This window comes from Mytilus californianus, unplaced genomic scaffold (genome assembly GCF_021869535.1).
Source record: "Mytilus californianus isolate M0D057914Y unplaced genomic scaffold, xbMytCali1.0.p SCAF_3, whole genome shotgun sequence".
Taxonomy (NCBI): domain Eukaryota; kingdom Metazoa; phylum Mollusca; class Bivalvia; order Mytilida; family Mytilidae; genus Mytilus; species Mytilus californianus.
Window position 1 is genome coordinate 54,666,422 of NW_026262679.1, and position 21,538 is coordinate 54,687,959.

General features: G+C 33.2%; 1 protein-coding gene across 1 annotated transcript in view; it reads left to right on the forward strand.

Annotated features, from left to right (window-relative positions):
* The first annotated feature begins 4,974 nt into the window (after positions 1-4,974).
* Positions 4,975-21,538, forward strand: part of LOC127733529 (uncharacterized protein DDB_G0283697-like) — a 38,725-nt gene continuing 22,161 nt past the window's right edge. The window contains exon 1 of the mRNA XM_052242881.1: positions 4,975-5,011. Within this exon, the coding sequence (XP_052098841.1) occupies positions 4,975-5,011 (37 nt within the window). The remainder of the gene's footprint in view (positions 5,012-21,538) is intronic.

A 21,538-nucleotide genomic window follows, 5' to 3' on the forward strand; every position in this document is an offset into this window, starting at 1 on the left:
TTAACAGCAACTTTGAACCCCAACAATTTCCGAATGGGCCTAACTCCCAAAAATTCATTTCAGTGTGGCCTTCCCCAAGTTATTACCTTTCATTTGAGCCATGTCCGGTGGCGAACTTTACCGTACAGCGCTGGTGAGGCTTACCGAAAGAATATAGGGTGTATACATATTTTTTTCCTTAACAGCAACTTTGAACCCCAACAATTTCCGAATGGGCCTAACTCCCAAAAATTCATTTCAGTGTGGCCTTCCCCAAGTTATTACCTTTCATTTGAGCCATGTCCGGTGGCGAACTTTACCGTACAGCGCTGGTGAGGCTTACCGAAAGAATATAGGGTGTATACATATTTTTTTCCTTAACAGCAACTTTGAACCCCAACAATTTCCGAATGGGCCTAACTCCCAAAAATTCATTTCAGTGTGGCCTTCCCCAAGTTATTACCTTTCATTTGAGCCATGTCCGGTGGCGAACTTTACCGTACAGCGCTGGTGAGGCTTACCGAAAGAATATAGGGTGTATACATATTTTTTTCCTTAACAGCAACTTTGAACCCCAACAATTTCCGAATGGGCCTAACTCCCAAAAATTCATTTCAGTGTGGCCTTCCCCAAGTTATTACCTTTCATTTGAGCCATGTCCGGTGGCGAACTTTACCGTACAGCGCTGGTGAGGCTTACCGAAAGAATATAGGGTGTATACATATTTTTTTCCTTAACAGCAACTTTGAACCCCAACAATTTCCGAATGGGCCTAACTCCCAAAAATTCATTTCAGTGTGGCCTTCCCCAAGTTATTACCTTTCATTTGAGCCATGTCCGGTGGCGAACTTTACCGTACAGCGCTGGTGAGGCTTACCGAAAGAATATAGGGTGTATACATATTTTTTTCCTTAACAGCAACTTTGAACCCCAACAATTTCCGAATGGGCCTAACTCCCAAAAATTCATTTCAGTGTGGCCTTCCCCAAGTTATTACCTTTCATTTGAGCCATGTCCGGTGGCGAACTTTACCGTACAGCGCTGGTGAGGCTTACCGAAAGAATATAGGGTGTATACATATTTTTTTCCTTAACAGCAACTTTGAACCCCAACAATTTCCGAATGGGCCTAACTCCCAAAAAATCATTTCAATGGGTCCTTCCCCAGGCTTACCAGAAATAGAGTGTAGAATGTTTTTTTTTTTAAACAACAAATTTAACACCCCATAGAATTGCCGGATGGGCATAAAACACAATAAAAAAGAGGAATTGCATTGGCCTTGTCTAAGCTTTTAACTTTACTCTAAGCCATGTCCAGTACAGATTTTTTTCTGCATGAAAATGCTGTGGCTGACTAAAGAGTGTAAGGTCACTTTGATAAATCCCTATGAATTAAAGAAACGTTTTTTTACATATCTTTTTTTTTGTTCTGATAATCTGTTTCCATCCTGAAACTATATTTGGTTCAAGTTTACATTTATGAATAACGTATCTACATAAAACCATGATATTTGTTTTTTGCTGACATTTTGAACTTAATTAGGCCATTAGTTTTCTCGTTTGAATTATTTTACTTATGTCATTTATGGGGCTTTTTCTGGCCGAGTATGTGGTATTGTCTTAGCTCATTGTTGAAGGCCGTACGGTGAACTATAATTGTTAATTTTTGTGTCGTTTGGTCTCTTGTGGAGAGTTGTCTCATAGGCAATCATACCACATCGTCTTTTTTTTTTATTATTAAATATAATCATTACTTAATTTATTTCTATTCAACAACATATGTCACATGACAATCAGGGTTCTCCTACCATGCCAAAGGAGCACTATCTTTTAGACCAAATTATACATGTAGACGGTTTTGAAATTGTTACAATCAATGAACCCAATTCTAATTTCCTATACCAAATTCAAGTTATTTTTGCAGGTTGAAGTTTTGAAGATATATCCAAAATATTTCCAACATATTTTTTTAAAATTTTTATCACTATGTATTACCTATGGTCATCGTGTATCTTCCAGGAACGTTCATCGTATAAAGTCTATCTTATCCAAGAAATGTGTAATGTTAGGGAAAATGAAAAAAGGGCTTATAGTCAGGGTACGAAGGTTCGATTCCTTCCCTAGGCTTATACCATAATCAGCTGGTTGCAAAGAGGACAGATTGCCTAGTGGCCTCGCCCTGATCAAGTCTTTTTTTCTGTTTATGTAATGTACCATGAGAAAATACAGTTTTGTCCAACTACTACAATAAAGCTATATAAGTTTACTCCTGGCTAAGAAATAAAAACGTCAGAAAATGTTCAAATATTACCTAATTTCGTAAATGTCGTAAAATAGATATCCGAAATATCTCAATATTTTTTCTATCTTTTTGTCATCAATGACAGTGATATATTGACACACTAATTCTACTTTATCAGCCAGTTTGCTTCAATGTTGTGAACATCAGCTTTTTATTTCAAGTTAAAAATCATCGCGGATGAATCATTCACTTGCAAGTGATTATTTCGACCTCGTTGATCCGTATTCATGTGATCTTCAAATTAAACATTGGCCAGAGATGGGTTACGCATGAATTAGATGTGTTCAGTTGTTAAAATTAAAAGAACGTAAAGATTGAAAGTGAAATGAGAGTAGATTATTTGATTGAATGTATCGATCCACAAGAACTGATACTTATACCGGTAAAAAGGAGGAAAACAAATATTTTTCAAACCTGAAATATGAAATCAAACAGACCTACAAAAATACAAGTAAATACATTTGCAGGTTTTCGTTATCTTTATCTATATTTATTTTTTATACGGGTAATATAACAAGTTTAATAAGTCAATACCGACGTTGATACACTACATTTATAAAATTCAAACAGTAATATCCGAGGTTCTTGTATCAATACTGACTGTAATACTTTACATATCTATCAATTATTTTTTCTCTTCATCCAGTAACAAAAATAGTTTATACATGTTCAACACGAATAAGTAGAAACGATTTCATGAATTAGGGTCCGAAAGACCTAAAGGGAGATACATTTAATTGAAAAGTAACATATGGACCACCAATTAAATCCCCTCTATGATTTTAAATTTCAACATCCGGGCCAGCCAAATGAAGTGTTTTTTGGCAAGTACAATTTAACAAGTCATCACATAGAATAATGAAAAATACGAATTTTTTTCTGGGAAAGAATCTGAAACATTTTAACAGTCTTTCATTTATGACGATTATACTGTTGTGATCCAAAACTTTTTTTTTCAATTCTTGTATTGCTGACTTACAGAAGAAGGAAGTTGCATGGTAGAACATAAGTTAACCTGTGCAAGAAATGACCAAAATCCGACTTAGGATCTCAGAATACTTAACACATTCGATCTTTAAGATTCAAAAATGCAACAATGTCGTTCTCTTAATATTTTGCAATGTGTGCAACCTAAAAACTATTATGTCAAACATATTATGTCAAACACAGGAACATGTCATATAATGTTTTCTCCATGAACATGGGAAATAACATATAAATCATCTATTGAATATACATTTTGTACATCACTGCGGTATTTTTTTCTTATTTTTACTAATTTTACTACTGCATTGCAATTCTTTCTATCTATGACTGTTGAATTTAGTTCTGCATTGATATCTAGGAAGGATCTCATATATGCATTCAGTGGTTGATTGGTCTCTTATTCTTATTCCCATGGCTGAAGTTTCGCCCCCTTTATTTTTTTTTTAAAGATATCCGCCTCTTAAATATTTCAAATTGAAAAACGTAAAAGGTCTCCGTGTTGAAGACCGTACTGTGACCTATAATGGTTTACTTTTATAAATTTTGACTTGGATGGAGAGTTGTCTCATTGGCACTCATACCACATCTTCTTATATCTATGAACAATATATATTTTTTTTAATCTTATAACAAAAATCAATAAATCATTTGTACCACATCTCAAGAAACCTTTTTCAAACAAAACAGGATTGTTACAACCTCCCTTCATTTTGGAAAACATCCTAAAAGTTTCTTCTTTCAGTTCTGAAAAAAAATCAATATTAGTACCATTTTCTTTCCGAAAACTCAAATAAATTTCGATTCAGGGGGAGGAGGGGGTGTGGTAACTCCTGGAAAAGGAATTAATATCCGCTAGCGGGGCAAGACAAAAACACAGTTTTGGACGATTTGTTTATTTATTCAAATTCATTTCATTTGTGAAAAAAAAACATATTTTTTTTCTTTGCGATCACATATAAGAACGTACACTTTCTACGCTCCCTGGATCCACCAATGTTTAGTGTTTCTTCATTAAAATTGAGCTTCAATAGATATTCGAACTATCGAATTAATGAAAGATCGGAAGTAAAGTAGTTTGTACGAAAACTTTAAAAGTATAAATATCCATTTTTGTCACAATGAGATAAACAACCTGTAAAATGTAATTTATTTGTATGATATAAAAAAAACCCCAAAATTTACCTTCATTAGATTATTTGATTCTTGCTGCTGGTATCCGACATTCTTATTTGTTTACCGATGGCATAATGAAATTACCTACGCAAAAGATAATACACAGGGCGCAAAACTTTATTGTGCGAGTTTTCATCTCATTGGATAAAACGGTTACGTGATCAATTTCTAACATTAGTTCCAGCTATTACAAATGATATATACCACGTGTACCGCCTAACTCATTTACATATTTGAACGAACTCACCCTTCTGATTTGTTTGTTTAAATATGTTAACTCGTAAGAACCATAGTGTATAAAGTACATTCCATCCACACCCTCGAATCAGTTGCCGGGTGCTTCTGAGAGGTCCGCGTTTGAACAATATAAATAGCTGCGTCAAACTCAATATTTCCCGCCAAACAGAAAAAGAAGAACAAAGTAGTGGTTGTTTGTAAATTCAATGTATTTTCAATTCAAAGATTACTGTTTGATATAGACACTTGGTAAAGGATTTTTTATTTGTGATTCTATCAGATTTTCAATTCTTATGGATGTATCTAAAGCAGTCGGGTAAAAAAGAACAACAAGGTAAGTTTAATTTCTTTATTTTATGCCTGTTATATGTGTTTTTAGGTGTATTTTATTGTTTTTATTTCAGCCCGTCTATTTGTTTTGCAGTCAGTTATGCTATGGCTTATTTTGTCGTATTTATTTACAAACTTAGAATGCCAATTTTGTACCTGTCATTGACATTGTTTTCTTCAATTCTACATTTAAAAAAGAATTTGCTTGATTTTAACTAAAATTAAATATTCATGTTTTTTTTCTCTTGGCTGAATATAACCACATTGTCAGATTTGGGATCCGACCATTCTATGTCAATTAAATGTGATATTTCAATGTTTTAATATCGTAAACCACATTTGTTCAATATCATGAACCTAAATTATGTCAAAATTTGATCCCAATCCGAATTCAGACAGTATCAGCCATAAATATCGTGTCCAAAATTAAACCCACTGTTCAGGGTTCGACCTATGCGGTAGTATAAAGCTGCCCTCAGCGAAGCATTTAATAAGGAAATATTATTATTATAAATATTGACGACAATCTTCTTTGTCGAAAATGATCACTATTTTTATGGCCTCGCAACAAAGTTGTCGGGGCCATATAGTTTTACCCTTGTCCGAAATCCGTCATTCCGTCATTCCGCAACAAACCATTTTACGGTGTTTTTTTTTCTAAACGCCTTCAGATATTGGACTGATTTTTCGTATGTGAGTTAACCATTATGAGTTACAGATCAAGTTTGAGTTTCGTTCCGCTCCACTAATTTTTGCCGAAATTATGGGCTTTGGACTTCGATAAATTGTGGAAAATCACAGTTATACGGGTTTTTTTTCTAAACGCCTTCAGATATTGGACTGATTTTTTGTATGTGAGTTAACCATGATGAGTTACAGATCAAGTTTGAGTTTCGTTCCGCTCCCCTTTTTTTTTGCCGAAATTACGGGCTTTGGACTTCAATAAATTGTTGAAAACTACAGTTATACGGACTTTTTTTCTAAACGCCTTCAGATATTGGACTGATTTTTGGTATGTGAGTTAACCATGATGAGTTACAGATCAAGTTACAGTTTCGTTCCGCTTCACTAATTTTTGCCAAATTACGGGCTTTGGACTTCGATAAATTGTTGAAAATTAGTTATACGGACTTTTTTTCTAAACGCCTTCAGATATTGGACTGATTTTTGGTATGTACGTTAACCATGATGAGTTACAGATCAAGTTTGAGTTGCGTTCCGCTCCACCAATTTTTGCCGAAATTCCGGGCTTTGGACTTCGATAAATTGTTGAAAATTACAGTTATACAGACTTTTTTTTCTAAACGCCTTCAGATATTGGACTTATTTTTTGTGTGTAAGTTAACCATGATGAGTTACAGATCAAGTTTGAGTTTCGTTCCGCTTCACTAATTTTTGACCAAATTACGGGCTTTGGACTTCGATAAATTGTTGAAAATTACAGTTATACGGGGTTTTTTCTAAACGCCTTCAGATATTGGACTGATTTTTGTTATGTGAGTTAACCATGATGAGTTGCAGATCAAGTTTGAGTTTCGTTCCGCTCCACTAATTTTTGCCGAAATTACGGGCTATGGACTTTGATAAATTGTTGAAAATATCTGTTACATTTGTATATGGAGTTTTTTAAGCCATTAGGTTTTGAGCAGATTTTTTATATGTGAGACTACCTTCTGGTTTGTGTCCACATGCGGTGTTGAAATTGCAGATTTTTCAAATATTTTAGACGGGGCCATTCGTGTCATTTTGACACATCTAGTTTCCCATGTGTTAGCCCTATCTGACTTGTTTTATATCTGTTTTCTTTTTTTTTTCTTTTTTTACCATAACTTTTCCATATATGTAAATCATGACAGAAAACTGTTATAAGAAGCAACATTATAATAGACATTTGCGGAAACTGTCATACATCTACGATCAAGATTACAATTACACTCACAGGTAACATTGAAATCTGGGGCTTTCTCGAAGTGTAAAAATAAACCGTCGATCCAAAACACTGTAACGATAGTGATGTTTTTCTGTAGTTGAACAACGAGTTTATGCACGGCCGTCAATCGGCTAGCCGAGAGATTGGATGGTTAATCTACGTTGAGTCTGAGGCTATTTGGGCGGTTAGTCTGTTAATCGGGTCGGTTATACGTCTGTTAAGAGTAAAAGCACAATTTAATGTTTAACTCTGTTAAATATACAGATTTTAAACATACTATAAGAACCAAATTAAAAAAAAGGGCTGCCTAAATGATATCCATTGTAGAACATTTTCCTGTAAAAACATTTCATAGTCTGCGCAGTTTTCAGCAAAACTCAGTAAAAGGCGTCGCGCAAATATATGGTATTTATGCTTATACGCATAGCAATATGTTTGGATAAAGGCAAAAAAAAAACAACATTTTTTTATAACATTTAAAAGACACAAAATAGTACTTTGGTTCTAAAAAAATAATTGACATTAGTAAATATATTACGTGAGTAAATACCACTTTTAAATGAATATTAGGGGAATAAAGTCTGTTTATGGGTTGGACAATTTAAATTGTGTCAATTAAAATATTTAGCCACGACAACAGTTTTGCTACTTTTATATTTTTCCATTCAAAAAGTTAAGAATGAGATTTTCGAGTAGAAAAAATGACAATACGGGGCAACAGTATCCTACAAGGATTTTATATTTTGACTTTCTATGCATTTTCGCCTCTTGAATATGCATGAATTTATTATTAACTTTTTCATTCAGCCTTATATTTTGAATCTTTTAAAAGTCTGCAACATCTATAAATCTGTCAAGTGTTGCAATGCAGCTGGTTAAATTCCAAGAGTTTTCCAATATGCATTGTCCTTTCTACCTAGTCATCGTTGTCATTTTCTGCCAAAGGAAGTGTCTTTACCAAGTAAGGAATATGACCCGTGTTTTCTATTCGTTTGTAAGACGTGGTTCTAAACAAGAAGTTGACATTAGTAAGTTTTTAGCTCACCGGGGCCCAAAGGGCCTCATGTGAGCTTATGCCAGCACTTGGCGTCCGTCGTCTTCCGTCGTCTGTCGTCGTCGTCGTCTGTCGTCGTAAACTGTTTAAAAAATCTTCTCCTCTGAAACTACTGGTCCAAATACCTTCAAACTTTAACTAAATGTTTCTTTGGGTATTTACTTTATAAATTGTATCCGAAGTTTTGATCCATTGATAAACATGGCCACCATGGCTAAAAATAGAACATGGCGGTCAAATGAAGTTTTTGGCTTATATCTCAAAAACTAAAGCTTTAGAGCAAATCCAAAATGAGGTAAAATTGTTCAATTGGTCAAGATCTATCAGCCCTGAAATTTTCAGACGAATCGAACAACCCATTATTGGGTTGCTGCCACTAAATTGTTAGTTTTAAGAAAATTTTGCATTTTTTTGTTATTATCTTGAATATTATTATAGATAGATATAAACTGTAAACAACAATAATGTTCAGCAAAGTAAGATCTACAAAAAAGTTTATATGACCAAATTTGTTAATTGACCTCTTAATGAGTTATTGCCCTTTAAAGACAATTTTACACAATTTGTTAATCAAGTTTGCTAACATTTAAAAATCTTCTCCTCTGAAATACTGGTGAGCGATTCAGGCTCTTGGGAGCCTCTTGTTTTAAATCAATATTTGTGTATGGTGCTGATTAACAGTCAAGATTTTTAATAAAATGTCACCAAATACTAGTACTGTGAATTCATTAATATTCGTTGGATACCAATTTCCGAGGATTTCGTGGATGTCAGTTAACCAAAAGTTTAAATGTTCAACAAAGTGTATATTGTCAATTGGCATGTATGTAGACTTTGGAAAAACCCAGCAATTAAATATCCACAAAAGTGTCAGTTTTCCTCTTTTCACGAAAATTGGTTTCCACGAAAATAAATGAACCCACAGTAAAGATTTTCGTGTAGATTTTTCCATATTTATATTAATATGGTTAACAACCTATTTGCTTTGTTCACACGGAAACGAATGCATCGAATGCCAGTGTATATTTACATTATGATATAGGTAAATGTCCTCTTGAAGCAAACAAATTTGGGTATATATATATATATATATATATTTAAGCACCTAATGTTTGTGGTTCACCATCTTTGCCGCAAGTTTATTGTTTTCTGTTTGGTATTGATTTAATATAAAGGTCCATTTTGTTACATCTTTGTGATCAATTTTCTTGGCAATCGTTAATGGCAGTCATCAGGGTTTAAGAATATGAGTAGCTCGACATCGTTTTGTTAAATTATACTTTTTCACTCTTCAGGTCTTTTTTGTAAAATGTTGTTTGTGCTGTATTTAGACCCTTGTACAACGAAATTTGTTTTACATGGACACGTATAAAAATTGCGGTTTATATCCAATGCAATCATAGGTTTGAACGTTGTTTTTAATTTAGACTTGTATATATATTATTAAAAAAAATGCATCCACTGACCTCGCCTTCAAACCAAGATGGCCAACATGGCTAAAAATAGAACAAAAGAAAAGGGTGGGGGTAAAAGGCAAGTTATGCATATTATTTTAAAAACCGTATAGATAGATAATCTGATTATGATATATATGTTCAAAATGTTGAGGTCTACAAATTGTTCTTTAGCAGCAAAACTGTTCAACGACTTCTTGTAGAAACTTTTCCCCTTAATTGATGCATTATTTACCTCACCGACCCAAAAAGGCCAAGTAATCGTTTCTAATCACTTAGCGTCCGTCGTAGTGGTCGTCTGTCGTGGTCGTCGTTCGTTAACTTATACAAAAATATGTGTGCCTTACAATTTTCAGACGCATCGGACAACCGGTTGTTGATTTGCTGCCCCTAAATTGGTGATTATAAGGACATTTTGCAGTGTTTGGATATTATTTTGAATATTATAATGAGATAGAGATAAACTGTAAGCAGCAAAATTGTTAAGCAAAGTTATATCTACAAATATGTCAGCCTGACCAAAACGGTCTATTGACTCCTTTTCGGAGTTATTGCCCATTGAAGTCAATTTTTCAAAAAATTTTGTAATTTTGGATAAGTTTTCACATATATTTTCATGTCTGAAACTACAAGGCCAAATTGAACCAAACTTTACCTAAATTATACTCATTGTATCTAGTTTTAAAAATGTATCCTATGACACTGCCCATCAATCATGTACAGGAAATTTTACAGGAATTGATATGTTCATCAGGTCAACACCTATCTGCCCTGAAATTTCAGAAGTATCAGACAATCTGTTGATACGTTGCTGCCCCTTTCTTGGTAACTGTTAGGTTATTTTGTAATTTTGGTAATTATCTTGAATATTGGAATAGATAAAGGTAAACTGAAGACAGCAAAATTGTTCAGCAAAGTAAGATCTACAAATTAGTCAACATGACCAAAATAGTCAATTGATCCTTTAACGTTATTGTCCTAATTGTCAATTTTAACAGTTGTTTGTAAATTTTTATATTCCTTTACAAAAATCTTCTCTTCTGAAACTACTGAGACACATTTAATCAAACTTGGCCACAATCATTATTAGAGTATCTAGTTAAAAAAGTGTCCGATGATCCTGTCTACCAGCCAGCATGGCTGACAAGGCTACAAATAGAACCTACGGGTAAAATCCAACTTTTGTCTCTTTATTTTAAACTTTATTTTTTAACCTTCATGAATAGAGTTAATCTGAAAGGAACAAATAAATATGTTCAGAATAATGAGCTCCACCAATTGTCCATATATGTCAAAATTGCGATGAACTTCCTGTATAAGTAATTGCCCATAACAGACAAAATGTTTTGTTTTTTTTTGGGTCACTTTTCTCTATTATCATGATAATTATGATATTAAGAGATACCATTTCTTTACTGTTATGCCTTACACGATTAAAATAATAATATAATATTGAACACTTTTTTAGCTCACCTGGCCCAAAGGGCCAAGTGAGCTTTTCTCATCACTTGGCGTCCGTCGTCCGTCGTCGTCGTCTCGTCGTCGTCGTCGTCCGTCGTCGTTAACTTTTACAAAAATCTTCTCCTCTGAAACTACTGGACCAAATTTAACCAAACTTGGCCACAATCATCATTGGGGTATCTAGCAGGCAGATTAAGTTAAACATAGGACCCTATGGGAAATACAAAAACACATGTTTTCTTTTACGTAACCAAATACATACAACTAGTTTCTTTAAGAGTGCCACTGAATAAAATGAAACCAAATATGGCATGAATGTCCCAAGAGAGGTGCTAACCAAGTGTTGTTTCGTTGTGGCCGGACCATTATCCAAAATAGCTGCAAACAAGACTTGGCTTAACATGAGACCCTTTGGGAAATACATGCAAATGCTTCTTCTACAGGAGCACTTTATGGAATGAAACGAAACATGACCTATATGTTCCTTATGAGGTGCATTAAACGCTTCTATTATTAAGTCTTTTCATTGGTTTTCTTCTGATTATCATCATTAGACCTATTGTATTTGTTCTGATTATTAAGTTTTCCACTTTTCTGTGGAAAGACTTATTGTATTTGTTCTGATTATAATTAGGTCTTTCCACTTTTCTGTGGAAAGACCTATTGTATTTGTTCTGATTATTATCATTATTATTATTTTTCCGCCAAATTTTTAGATTTTAGTGTTGCAATATGTTGCTTAGATATTTCTTATATTGTATCGTACAGTTTATGCGCTTTTAAATTTCACCCTGCTAAGACGAACAATTTTCTTTGTAAGCGTTATCTCCTCAAACCCTGTTTTCTTGTGTACAAATCTTCTTCGCAACCGTCAAACATTACAAGAAAATTAATACACCAATATGGTCGTTATATCCGCAGGATCTTAAAAATAATTTTGACCAAAGCGGTCCGAAGACTACATTTGGGAGTTATTTCCCCTTTTATATTTTTAATGAGAATAATGTTGTTGTACCTGGTAAACAATAAGTGATGATACCTAGGGTATTTTGATTTTAGGTCCTTGGTAAAAAATAGATAAAATAGGGTCAAGGTCTAATGTCACGGTTATTTCTTAATTTGGATTTTGGCTTAATTTCACCTCTTTTCAAACACGATTTAAGATATCGACAACATATATTTACTATATTGTAAGTTCGGACATGTCGTAACACCTACATATTGGTTTAAAGGGTACACTCACATCAAATTAGAGTTTTCTCCCCTCTTTTATTTATCTTGTTATTTCACTTTTCGCTGTTTATCCAATGTGTGCAGCTCCTTCGTAACAAAAAAAAATATCGACAAAATTCGTTTTACAAATCATTTGTTACATCTTCTGGAATTTTTGGCTAATTTGGATCGAAGCGATTCCATGAAATTTTATAGGAGTTATCTATCTTCACCAAATAAATTTGTCGGTATGTTTTTTTTTACTTATAAACCGTTAACCGTATAACCCTGGAATGTTTTATTTGAGGCCCCTAGGTCCTAACATAGAAAATGAGGTCAAGGTCAAAGGTCAGGGTTAAATTTACAATTTTGACTTTTCCTTGTTTTTGCATTTTCTCAGACACATTAAAATATATATATAAAAGAACAAGTGCTAAATGTTTGCTTTATTGTAATGAAGATCTGTTACATTTGGTCTGAATCAATCTAAAGGCTTCTTATAGGAGTTAGTGCCCCTGAAATGTCTAAATATAAGGTTAATTGATTATAACTTCAACTTGGTTCAATATATAGCCATAAGACCTTAAACAAAAAGGTTGGGTGACATATGCCCTTGAAAAATGACAACCGGAAGTGACCTTGACAAAACCGGAAGTAACAATTTCTGCACTTTTTTCATGAAAATGTACAAAAAATCCATATATTCTGTAATCTTAATACATAAACTTATCACTAATGACTAGATGTGACTTTTGATAAACCGGAAGTAGCCAATTATCCCCTGGTTAACAGGCAAAAGTATACAGAACTATATATTTTTATAATCAGTGTGAAAAAGCTATCAAATTAGACCGGAAGTGACATTCACCACACCGGAACTAGCTAATTAACTTCCTTATTTAAACTCAAAAGTAAATGGAAACCACTTTTTTTTAGTACGAAGAATCTTATAGTTGGATGCCAATTTTAACTTTGAGTAAACAGGAACTATCTTCTTATCAATTACTTTGAAAATGTATGTGGAAAGACCTTCATAAACAATTGGTTTATAAAAATTATCATGTTTTTATTCTTCCGTCACAACGGTGCATTGTGGTTTTGCAAGATGTCGCTTAGATTTTTTGCATATGGTATTGAACAGTTATTGCGCTTTTGACATTGACCCTGTTTAGCTGAACACTTTTTATTGAAAGAGTTATCTCATCAAACACTGTTTTTCTTGTGTACACGACTCCTTCGCACCCGTTTAAGATAACAACAAAATTATTTAACCAGTTTGCACGTTATATCCTTATGATCTTAAATATAATTTTGACCGAAGCGATCCGGAAACTCCATATGAGAGTTATTTCCCCTTCTGTATTTAAAATAAGTAAAATGTAAATGTCATTGGTACCATAAGTTATAGACACCTAGGCCCTTTGAATTGAGGTCCTTGGTTAAAAAAAAAAATAGGGTCAAGGTCAAAGGTCATTTCTTAATTTGGATTTTGGTTTATGTTTACCTCTTTTCAAACACCATATAAGATATCGACAACATATGTTTACTTACTTGTTAGTTGTGACATGTCGTAACACAAACATGATGGTTTAAAGGGTACGCGAACATTAGATAAGAGTTATTCCCCTCTTGTATTTAAAGATACGCGTATGGTGATATAACTCATCAACCATATATAATTAAGGGCTAGGGTCTTTTGAAAGCCATTCAATCTTGGAAAATCCAATCGGAAGTGACCTTGTGTAAAACGGAAGTATCTATTTTTTGTACTTTATTCATGTAATTATATTTAGAACCAGATATTTTAGGTATTTCAGGTATCATTTTCAAGTTAACATTGAAATAATACTGAAAAAAAAACATTTTTCCATCCGGAAGTAAACCATATATTTTTGGAATCATCGTACAGTTAACTATCATTGACGCTGGAAATGACATTTTAAACCGAATTTAGGGTCATGGTCAAAGATCAATGTCATTTCTTAATATTGATTTTGGCTTAATTTCACCTCTTTACAAACACGATATAACATATCGACAACATATATTTACTTAATTGTTACTTGCGACGTGTCGCAACACATACATATTGGTTTAAATTAGAGTTTTCTCCCCTCTTTTATTAAAAAATATGCATATGTTGATATAACTCATGAACCAAATATATTTTAACTAAGGTCTTTTAAATGAGATCCTTGGTTGATGACCTTGAAATTGTACTCAAGGTCATAGGTTAAATTGACGTTCTAGATTTTGACTTGCTTTTACCTCATATGTTCGCATGATTAAGCCATGGAACTTTTCGCATTAAGTTGCAAGCCATATGACCTTGAAAAAGGAACCTGAAGTGACCATGTGTAAACCGGAAGTACTTATTTTATGTGCTTTTTAAATGTATAAGTATATAGAACCGTATATGTTTGGAACTAGTGTCAATTGAACAGTTTTGATAATACTAGAAGTAACATTTTTTCAAACCGTAAGTAACAAATTATCTCTCTTATTAAAAAAAGTATTGTAAAGAAACCATATATTTTTGGAATCAGCGTACTATAAGCCATCCTTTGACGCTGTTAATGACATTTTAAACATAATTTTTACTACTTTCATATAAAACAAGTGTGGACACAGATCAGTGTGGATAGTATATTTGGATGTTTGATAGTGTTTTCTGACAGAAAGACGTCTCTGGTTCCACCATAGGTTTCTATGTTGAACTGTGATGCACAGTGACATCAGACCTGTACCAAGCACTTAAATAACAGTGTCTTTTATTAAATATTGAGTTTTAATGTCCAAGACAGTCATGGAGGAGACACCAATTTGTAATCAGTGCCAACAGTTCATAGATTTTATTTAGTGAGACATTCCTTAAGCTGCAAAATACACCATGGCTGGTTTCCATTTATGTCAGTGTCCCACGAAAACGTATTTTTTGTTCTGACGTTTGATTGATTGTGTTGTCAGTCAGAATGGTCGTAAAGTGCATGCGAAGTCACAGGCTAGAGAGCCTTATTTTCGCAATGAATGTTTGCATATTTCACAGGTCAATGAGATGTTAATCAAATTGACATATATATACGAAACTGGTTACATGTAGTTGAAAAAACATGAACACAAACCTCTTTCAAGTAAAGCTATAGCAAATCAAGCAAAACCCCGATTTGATGTCAGGTCTTCTTTAATAACAAATCTACATATTGCCCGACATTCTTTGAGTGCTTCGGAAATATAAATATGTACATTCCTGTAATTGAATTTTGTGCATGTAAAAAAATTATATTTGCTAACATAAACAGTATAATGATCATTTAAACTCTATGTCTATGTTTATAAAAAGTGTTACAAAACCACCTAGCATTATATTGCTAGTAGCATTATATTGCTGCCAGTTGTGATCATCTTACCATTCAGCAGATCATGTGCTATTTTGAGTTGTATGTCAAATTTTTATTTCACAAAGAATGCATTTGCATAACAATGAACTTAGTTCAAAGCAAAGCAATTTAAAATACACTTAGACAAAAAGCTCCATCCAGTGATATACTTTGTTATAGACTTATACTTATAATGAACAAAAATCCTTCATAACCACCTCTATAATCATGGATGATATAGCAAACATGCCAAACTACATGGATCAGAAGTCTTGAAAAAGACATATTTTTGTATATTATATATACGTAACCCAATTAAAACATCTTCAGTTGTGGTCAAAGCATTCAGTTTCTAGCAAGTAGTTGTCACTTCATGCACATGTTAATGATATATGCTGAGTGTCCCTCTTTTTGAAATAAGAACATACTTCTACCTTATCATAGTAAACAGGTTAACAGGATTAAACGATTTCTTTAAAGGAATATATTGGTGTACAAACTCGACCAATTTACTCACAAACAAATCAAAGTCCAGTTTATACACCAATAGATTCCCTTAAAAAGACGTTTCATCCTTATTATTATCTAAAATCATCGATTTACGGCTTTGACCATTAAAACTTCGGTAAAAAGAACTGTTTCTTACACGCATTTTGAAATTTAGCTGCTTTCTAAGGTAACACTACACAATTAGAAAATAAAATTGAAAGTGAATCACAAAATGAGACAAATTCAACCAACTTGGCCACTACCACCATGAGGGTACGGAGCTTAAAAAATGTGTCGGATGACCGAGCCGTCTTGCCTGCCTGCCAACCAACATGACATACATGGCTAATAATATAACATAAGGGGGAAATGCAGTTTTTGACTTCTCTAAAACAAAAGCAAAAGTATAACGGTTGCATTATTTCATGCATCAATTGAAAATAAGAATATATGTTGAGCGACACAGGCTCCATGGAGCCTTTAGTAACAATTTTTCATCAATCTTACAAAAATATTCTCCACTTAATCTACTGTGCCAAAAAAATTCAACTTAGCCACAATTTTGAATAGAGTATCTTGATTGAAAAATGTACCCAATGACATAGCCGTCCTAGCTAAAAAAATGTGGGTTTACTCTATTGGAAAATTGTAAAAATAATTTCAAATAGTCACAATTCTGAAACTTATGATACTGGGTCTGGTAACTATTATAAGATTACAATGCGATGATTAATTAAACTACTGGGCCAATGTAAGTTTTCTTTTTATGGTATGTATATACCCAACAAAAGACTTAGCAAGGTTCGGTTATATTTTTTTGATATGACAGCGTTTGTCACACCACCTCCTTCTTACCATGTCAATATTAAAATAAACAATGTTCTTGATATGGTACCCATTGTCTGTTAACGACCGTTGTCGTCCTTGTATGTCGTCTAATGTGCCCCATGCATTAACTAGTTAAAGTGGTTTTTTCTAATGATAATACTGAATGAAGTGATACCGAATGTGTCAACGCTTTACTTAATTTATGATAAGGTATGTTTAATGAAACCATCCTTGCATATATGTAATATGATGTTTTGCTTTAAAACTTTAGGAGCAGTTAGCCGGACACACTTTATGTACTTTTGGGACGGAACGACAGACGCAAAGAACAAACAGTAAAAGATATCATCAAGACTCTACTCATCTGATCGGTACCATGCATTGAAAAGAAGAAACAACAGAAATGTAAATAATTGGAATTTTGCATGTTCTCGCTCTCTCTCTCTTTTGTTATGATATATATATATATACATTGTAAGAGTAGGGTTAATACCTTGTGCTAACTTTTATAATATGCAAACATTAGTACAATTTTTATACGCCCGTCAAATTTTTGACGGGATGTATTATGGTATACAAATGTCCGGCGTCCGTCCGTCTGTCTGTCTGTCCGTCTGTCTGTCCGTCCGTCTGTCCGGCGTAAACATGTCGCACCGTAACTTGAGAATGACTTATCCAAATTTCATGAAACTTAACATAGTTGTTTCTTATGATGGTCAAACGATCTGTATACTTTTTGAGTTACGGGACTTAGTAACTAAAACAGGTGTGTGTTTTTTTTCACATGTCGCGCCGTATCTCAAAAACAATTTATGATTATTGCTTAAAACTTTACACACTTCTTAGTTATATTAATCTTAAGATCTGTATACTTTTTGGTGATGATTCAAAATTTTATTTTAGAGATATTGAGTATTTTGTTAAAAAAGGGTGAGGGTTTTTTCACATGTCGCGCCATATCTCAAAAACAGTTTATGATTATTGCTTAAAACTTTACACACTTCTTAGTTATATTAATCTAAAGATCTGTATACTTTTTGGTTTTGATTCAAAATTTTATTTTAGAGATATTGAGTTTTTTGTAAAAAAAAAGGGGGGTTTTCGCATGTCACGCCGTATGTCAGAAACTATTTATGCTTATTGCATAAAAATTCACACACAAGTCAATGGGCGTATCATGCGCTCATGGCGCAGCTGTTTTTAGTTCTCTTGAACCAACAAACAGTGTAGACATAAAAGCAATACCTGTACAAAACATCCAAGTATATATACACACTCTCTTATACGATTATTATAAGTTACATAGCGGTTAGTGACCTATTACGATATACATCGTATTAGGTCACAATCACACTATGTAACGAATTTATCTTACCGACTATCTTTATTTGTTCAATGTATACTAGAGTTGTCTCATTTGCAATCAAACCACATCTTTTTATGATTATATTAAAGTATCCAATTGTGTTAAATTCTACAAACCTACTTCCACATGTCTGCACATACAAAATAATGTCAGCAATAACAATTGAATATCAACAACCTTGATATAACAATATTAAACAGAACTTTTAATACATACAAATAAGCAAATAATGCCAAAGTCTTAACTTCACTACTAGTCGTGTATTGAAATAAGCCCCGCCTCCATACCAACCTAATATTGAATATACAAGGTCTCCACGCGGACGCTTTTAACCAATCATATTCCTAGAAAAGTGTAAGAGGTTAGATACATGGATACACCCGTCAATAAAAGACTAATAAATACAAAAGACTTTCTAAAGATGATAGTCGAACGACAACGACGATGCTATATTTAATATGAAATACACATTATTCTAACATATATCTACTGATATAATATATATTTCAAACATCAGTATCAAACAAAATACGTTTCATATATATAGCTGAGTAAACTTTAACAAGATGTATAATTTACAAGCCTTAGGAAAATTTCGACTGTTCAAATTGACGGTGTCGTGCTGAATGATAACATAGGACATACAGTACCGCGAAAATAATGTTGATGCGGAAAAACGTAACACCCTCTATGATATATGGGATAAAACACACAGGGGACATTAATAACATAATACACTGCCCGTTCACACGAATGAAATTACAAATTTTGTACCGATTTTCTTGCATTAATTTTTATTGAAGAGTATGGATTTTCTATATTTAAATTTATTCATAGAAATTGTAAAGCAATCGATAAATGTGTATGCAATTTGGGTTTGCTTTGCAAAATATTAACTAAGAAATGACCACGATGTGGATGATTGTCAATCACACAACTCTTTAACAGCGAACTTACGTCATTGATCTTACCGTTCAACCTGTGTCAAAGGTAGACAACAAAAGGTAAAAACAAAATTAAATACAAAGCAATACTGTGTATAGTGAAATATAATAAAAAACAAGTTTTATATAGAGTGCATCGACCTTAACCGGTACATGTAGTGTTCACATCAAAGTGGCTTTGTTTTATATATAACCAATATATCAAAGTAGTGACGTAAACAGTTAAAATTCATTGCAGTAGAAGCAGATTTCGACAATTTTATAACCTTAAATGTTGACATCTAAAACATTCTATTTACATTAGGAAGAATTATGGTTAAAACATACAGAAAGAAGTATCTTCATCGACATCAGATTAATGAACAGGAAGTACGGACTGCAATACGAGAACTAGAATTAACAACTTTTACAAAGTCATGGAGGGTAAAAGACTCCGAGTATGGCATGATTTGCAAGTTTTTAGGAAGAAAAAATGATGACAGTAACAGATCCAAAATTCGAGGCATCATTAATTATGGTATCAGTTTACAAAAAAAGAAGGAAAAAGGAAAGAGAAAGCTTGAAGTGACAGAAAGTAATCGACAAAAAAACGAAGAAGGTATTGTCACGGTTGTAGATGTTCTTATTACCTACTGTTCTGTTATTCGTCAAAACCCAAAGAACTCTTGAAACTAACTGCAAGATTTTTCCCGTAGAACTACCATTGTTTAGCTGTTCATGTTAATAAATTGTTTAATGTATGTACATTGCTTTTATTCCAGGTTGATTAAGACGTAAACAATCGTTCACTATACATCACATAAACCATAACCTAATCTCAACATTTAAAAAGAATGAATGCATAATGTTGTAACATGTTTTGTTATTAATAATCTCAAGCTGAAATATACAATAGGAAATTTCTGTATTAACTGTTACTGCATTTTGTTTTGATGATTAATATGTAAATTCTTATGCATCGAATGACAATACCATCTTTTAAAAATTTCAATAAACCAATAGCATCTGAACTCAGAACCCTCCCCCTTTCCCCGAAGATTGGCGTTTTGTATATATATTTGAACATGTGGTGAAATTGAAAAGAATACAACTCATCATTGACACCACATGCTGTTATTAACTTTACGTTACAGTGAAGCCCAGATGAAAAGTTTACAACACAAAATAAATAATGAAAATCCCTCCCCTCATTAAAAAATAAACAAGTGATACCCAATTCCACAATGAAAAATGACGACTTGATTTATAAACACTTTTAGGTCAAATCAAAGTATAACTACTTAATTTCAGACTCCTGACTTTTGACAGGCAGCTGCAGACATGAAGCTGGGATAAACATTAATGCTGAACTAACTGTATCACCTAGCCTCTTACATTTTGCTAACACGAAATAAAAACAAAAGATAGAATTTTTATAAAAAAAGTCCTAGCTCTTTAAGATAGACAAAGTAACAAATGCTTATGAATAGACGATACATAGAAGCAGTCAGAGACAAATTCCTGTTGCTTTAAGCTACTTCAATGCCAATACAAAAAATATTAAAATTATCTTGAAGTATTAAGCCATAAAATGATTATTAATCATGTCTATTTTCAATACATGGACATATAATTGGCCAAAACGAATTCTTAAATTTGTGTAGACCCATACGTATTTCTTAAAAAGATATATGTAGTTGGTACATGAATATCCTGTTTAAAGATAGGAACTAGTACAATGGTCACACAAAAACGTGACATAACAGGAAAACAAACAAAATTCTCAACCCAATCAGAAAGGAAGTGATCTTACCTAAGATGCTCATGAAGGGAGGGCCAATTTTGTTTGACATCTGTCATCCGACATGAAGTAATACAACTAGAAAATCAATGATTATACAATTTCGGTGGTATCACAGCCAGGACAATATGATGGGATTGTGTGTATGTCAATAAGAACATATCCGCGGTACTTGTTACCCTAATATGCCATCACCGTCTGCCGAGTCGCTTAAACGTTTCTAGTGATATTTTCAGATTTAAGATTTGAACCATCGGTTTCAAAGGTTCATAGGAAAATGAACTGAATATGCATCCACTGCTAAAATATAACTACACAGAAATTGGAATGTTAAAACTGGAAAGCTGAACTTATTTCTGTCTTAAAGTAATGATATGATCCGAGTCTTCTTGTCAATTTCTTTATCTGTGTCAAGGTATGAGGCATAGAAGTTACGTTTTTTTACAACGAAAGAAACATGAAAAGTAAAATAAAGACTTCAGTTCAGTCTTTCCTTGAGACACAAGTTATCATAAGACCATACTTAAAAAAAACATATATGAACCGAGAGAGTCACAATCAAAACATGTTTAGTGACAGAACACGTCTTATATAAATATAACAATGGCAGGATTGATGAGGTATGAACATGATTTA